The sequence below is a fragment of the Anneissia japonica genome, unplaced genomic scaffold (genome assembly GCF_011630105.1).
Source record: "Anneissia japonica isolate Jap-2015-1 unplaced genomic scaffold, ASM1163010v1 scaffold1594_len1068242_cov183, whole genome shotgun sequence".
NCBI lineage: Eukaryota > Metazoa > Echinodermata > Crinoidea > Comatulida > Comatulidae > Anneissia > Anneissia japonica.
In genome coordinates this window covers 325182-330368 of record NW_022722535.1, presented here as the reverse complement: position 1 = coordinate 330368, position 5187 = coordinate 325182, and the positions used below count along the sequence as shown (strand labels likewise).

The window sequence follows — 5187 nt, the reverse complement described above, 5'->3', positions numbered from 1 at the left end:
ATAGGAACGTTGACGCCTGCAAGGCTCTGGTTTTGTTTAATTTTTATATTAAGATGTAGCACCCATCATGCACCATCACCGGATTTACACACATGACCTCTACCGGATTTACTCTTCCAGAATTAGCTGCACCCCTGGGGGAATAGAAAAAATGAAAGCCTAGGGCAATATTCTACTAATACCCAAAATAATATATTTCCCTCCCGTTGTATAACCTTCGTAAAGTAAATGTATGAACAATAAACAGAAAATTACAAAGTAGATGCATGAACAATAAACAGAAAATGTTGCCTTTTCAAGACAATGCAGTAGTTCAGATACTTGAATCCACTTGATAACTAATCTCGGACATGTTCAAGTAGCGGAACCATCACCAAACCTTGTGTCGGCTGCAACACGCTGCAAATATGAAATCTCGTTTGAGTATTTTTTATGGTATCGATTGTACTTTACTTTCACTTAATGTATTTTGATTCGATGTCGAATTATGAAATGCGATGGGCTTGCACCTCGACCTCTGATGATTAGTGCCAAAATTCACTACAAATAGGCCTACGTAAAATATAATAATGTACTCATCATTATTATATAATTTTCGGTACAATTCAAAGCCGCTCCGTGTCCCTGTGATATTCTTCCTTCTTCCTGTTTCTTCTGGTACATTAAATGTAGGCCTAAAATAATTTATTACTGATATAAAACTACATTATGAACATTATATTTACACGATTACTTCATATTAATATTATACATAAACTATATATTTCAATTTCTAAAACTAGGCCTAATAGGCATACTTATTGACATTGAATTTTATATAAATTAAACTTGTAAATAAAATTAATTAAACGTGAACATAACATTGCATTAAAGGATTAACAATTCAATCTTACAATATATTTTATATAGCCAGAGTTAGATTCGACCTAATTAACCCTTGCTAAAAAGGTACACTTTCTCCATTAAAAGGCTTCTTCTATGAATGGAATTACCTGTTTAAAGCACTCACTCATGTAGATGAAACCCAGTACCGTTACGATTTTTTAATTGTAAGGGAAATCTACTCGTGGCAAATATGAATCTCGTTGAATAACTTTTTTTTATGGTATCTATTGTACATTACATTCACTTAATGTATTCTGATGAATGCATCTGCTTCTTATTTCCTCAATCCAATGGTGCGATATGGTCATTAATATAATAATTTATTGTTTAACATTTTCTGTGCTGTTAAAAGGTTAAAACCAGGCTCCGGAGGAAAAATGTTTTTGATATTTTTGATATATTTGACGAAAAATACGGGAATGTTAACGAACTACATATAGTTAAAAATGGGGGGGGGGGGGGGAGGGCGTAACCACCATTTTCTCCCAGTTTTTAAATATTAATCTCTATCTCATCCAATGTTTTTTTTTTAATCAAATATGATTTTTGTGTCTTAGAAAAATGAGTTACAACATTTCAAACATTTCCCCCCAGAGTCTGGCTTTAAGCAATGAGGAACTAAACTAATTTCTTCATGTTTTAAGTATTCAACTCCATAAATCCTAATGTTACATACAGTATTGAACCTATAATTAACAATTGTTATGTGTCTATTGATTTATTGAAGGATACGGTACATTTTAATATATAAATTTAATTATTCACTGAAAAGCATTACACTCTTTTAGAAAAAGGAATGCCGTGACCTTGGCCCTGGGTTAATACAAATTAATTATGTAAAAAAAATGTCTCCCCATCCCTTTATTGGATATAAATTAATACTAAATTTAATTTATTTCATAACCCTTAGGGCACGATATTAATGAATATAGGTTTCCATAATTGTATTTTTTTACAGGTGATGATGGTATGAACTAAAAGCTGTTTTGTGGATCTCATATCAGCTAGAAACCTTTGCTGTAAACGGAAGAATGAAGGCCTGGTATAGGCCGCATGCAAGAGTTGTTATTCCATTTGAAGCCATAGTTAAAGACAGGCGCTTGAGCGTGAATTGTGACCTGGACATACAGATTATAATTTCAAAATGAATAATTGGAGAAAAGCACTTGTTTGCTTCTTAATCTTAATTGGATACTTGATCTTTGGAGGTTTGATCTTTCACGTACTAGAACGAAGCGACGAAAAGTACAGAAAATCATATATAATCGATGTTGTTTATGATTTCTTGGGTAACAATACTTGTGTGGACACGCGTGACCTTGGTCGATTCATAGAGAACGTCGTCTACTGGGGAGATGGGTATCTGATCAAAGATGGCAATGTTAGTGACTCAAGCGAGATGGCCGATCATTGGGATGTCGCCAGTGCCGTGTTTTTCTCTGCTACGGTTGTCACCACAATAGGTATGTTAGGAAGTTCTGTAAATATTTGCTTAACAATAATGATGATGATGATGGTGATGATGATGATGATGATGATGATGATGATGATGATGATGATGGTGATGATGATGATAATGATGATCGTCAGTGGCGGTTCAAGGAGTTCGGACGAACCCCCCTCTGTGAAGAAACGTAACAAAATACAACTGGGTCCTGGCTTACAAAAGGCATGCTAACGTACCTAGGCATAGGTTGGAAGATCAGACAAACTATTCTTAGCCAAACTAGTTTTCAATTAAATAAATTATACACACTGTTTTTGGTTCGCCGTCGTAATAATGTATGTGTATACGAAAGTGCGTTCTTCAGGCCTATCGGTTTATCGATCCATGGAAGAAAGACTACATAGGCCTATCTGACTACTCAGTGTTGTTGGAATATAATAATATATTGCCAGTCTTTGATTTTTTTTCCTCTATGATAGGCCTAAAGAATGAGATAAAATTACCTGACCTTTTCTCACCTCAGAAGTCGGGAAAGCTCATTTCCGGCCATCTAGGAATTTTTCACGGAGGAGGACCCCCCCCCCCCCCTCCCCTTTCACTTTGAACATTTTGAACACTCCTCTTTTAAATCCTGGATCCGCCCCTGATGATGATGACGGTGACGATGAAGATGAATACAAAGACTATGAGATGATGATGATCATCATAAAGATAATGATAATATGAAAATTTATTTTAATGATAATAAAAATTAGGATGGTGATAATATTGAGGTGGTGGTAACGGTAATGAACAACAACTATTATTATATTTATAGATGATAACGATAATAATGATGATAATATGATAATCACTGCAGTGCCACACAATGTAGGATCCACTCTAATAGACCATATTCTTAAGTAAAAGGGTCTCGAAAGACATCAAACCATCTCCTAATAAAGATCCCAACGAAGACATACCGGTACGTTACCATATAAGTATACATCGAATATATTAAAAATAGTAAACGAAACATGCAATTTATTTTTAGGTTATGGACACATCGCGCCTACGACCTATGGTGGCTGTGCATTTTGCGTTGCCTACGCGTTCTTTGGCATACCTCTGACGGCGCTGTTCCTCTCATTGATCTGTCTCTTATACACATCTAGATGTGTATAAGAGACAGTTTCAAGACAATGCAGTAGTTCAGATACTTGAATCCACTTGATAACTAATCTCGGACATGTTCAAGTAGCGGAACCATCACCAAACCTTGTGTCGGCTGCAACACGCTGCAAATATGAAATCTCGTTTGAGTATTTTTTATGGTATCGATTGTACTTTACTTTCACTTAATGTATTTTGATTCGATGTCGAATTATGAAATGCGATGGGCTTGCACCTCGACCTCTGATGATTAGTGCCAAAATTCACTACAAATAGGCCTACGTAAAATATAAGTCTCTTATACACATCTAGATGTGTATAAGAGACAGCCTCAGAAGTCGGGAAAGCTCATTTCCGGCCATCTAGGAATCAAATTTTTCACGGAGGAGGACCCCCCCATCCCCTTTCACTTTGAACATTTGAACACTCCTCTTTAAATCCTGGATCCGCCCCTGATGATGATGACGGTGACGATGAAGATGAATACAAAGACTATGAGATGATGATGATCATCATAAAGATAATGATAATATGAAAATTAATTTTAATGATAATAAAAATTAAGATGGTGATAATATTGAGGTGGTGGTAACGGTAAAGATGACAACAACTATTATTATATTTATAGATGATAACGATAACAATGATGATAATATGATAATCACTGCAGTGCCACACAATGTAGGATCCACTCTAATAGACCATATTCTTAAGTAAAAGGGTCACGAAAGACCATCTAATAAAGATCCCAACGAAGACATATCGGTACGTTACCATATAAGTATACATCGAATATATTAAAAATAGTAAACATGCAATTTATTTTTAGGTTACGGACACATCGCGCCCACGACCTATGGTGGCTGTGCATTTTGCGTTGCCTACGCGTTCTTTGGCATACCTCTGACGGCGCTGTTCCTCTCATTGATTGGAGAATGCTTTGCAGATAGTTGGAACGCCTGGAACACGATACTTGTAAAATACGTTACCTGTTTCTCCAAACACCAAAAATCAAAAAAAGTGATATCAACTATAGTACTCGTCATAATAGCGTATAGTTTAATTATTTTGATCCCAAGCGTTATCCTCAGTAGCATCGAGTCATGGGAAAATTTGACAGGCCAGTATTTTTGCTTCATATCTCTCTCGACTATAGGATTTGGAGACTACGTCATAGGTCAAAACACGGATATGTCAGATGGCCTTTTGAAGACATATAAACTAATATTTGTGCTTTATATTATCTTTGGATTGAGTGTGCTGACGTTGAGTTTTAAACAACTTCAGGTGATCTACCAAGTAAAGGTTTATCGGCCGCGAGTACGTGGGCGGATGAAACGCAAGACGATTATGGTACGCCAGAATGATATTGAAATGTCGGTTAAACACTCTGCAAGAGTGGACAATGACATGGAAATAGAAATTGACGTTGATTCGGAGGAGACGTACATCGTAACATGCGACGCTTCAGTTCAAACTGAAAATTGAAGTTACCAATTGTTGAAACGCATATCAATATGTTGACGCGTTTAAACCAGAAAAAAATAATATTGCCTCATGCGTTCAAAGGTACCTTATAGTCATAAATGAATTTCACACAAAGTAATGCAGTATATAAAATTTTAATGATAAATAATGCAATTAGTCTCATTGTTTTTATAGTGATGATTAAGTAAAATTAAAGATTGAAATGTTTATCAAAA

The 5187-nt window shown here is 35.6% G+C and overlaps 1 protein-coding gene across 1 annotated transcript in view; it reads left to right on the top strand.

Moving 5' to 3' along the window:
- Positions 1-5187, top strand: part of LOC117111945 (potassium channel subfamily K member 10-like) — an 11225-nt gene extending 6038 nt beyond the window's left edge. The window contains exons 2-3 of the mRNA XM_033254996.1: positions 1844-2348; positions 4314-5187. Coding sequence (XP_033110887.1) covers positions 2030-2348; positions 4314-4972 — 978 coding nt within the window. The 5' untranslated portion in view covers positions 1844-2029 and the 3' untranslated portion in view covers positions 4973-5187. The remainder of the gene's footprint in view (positions 1-1843; positions 2349-4313) is intronic.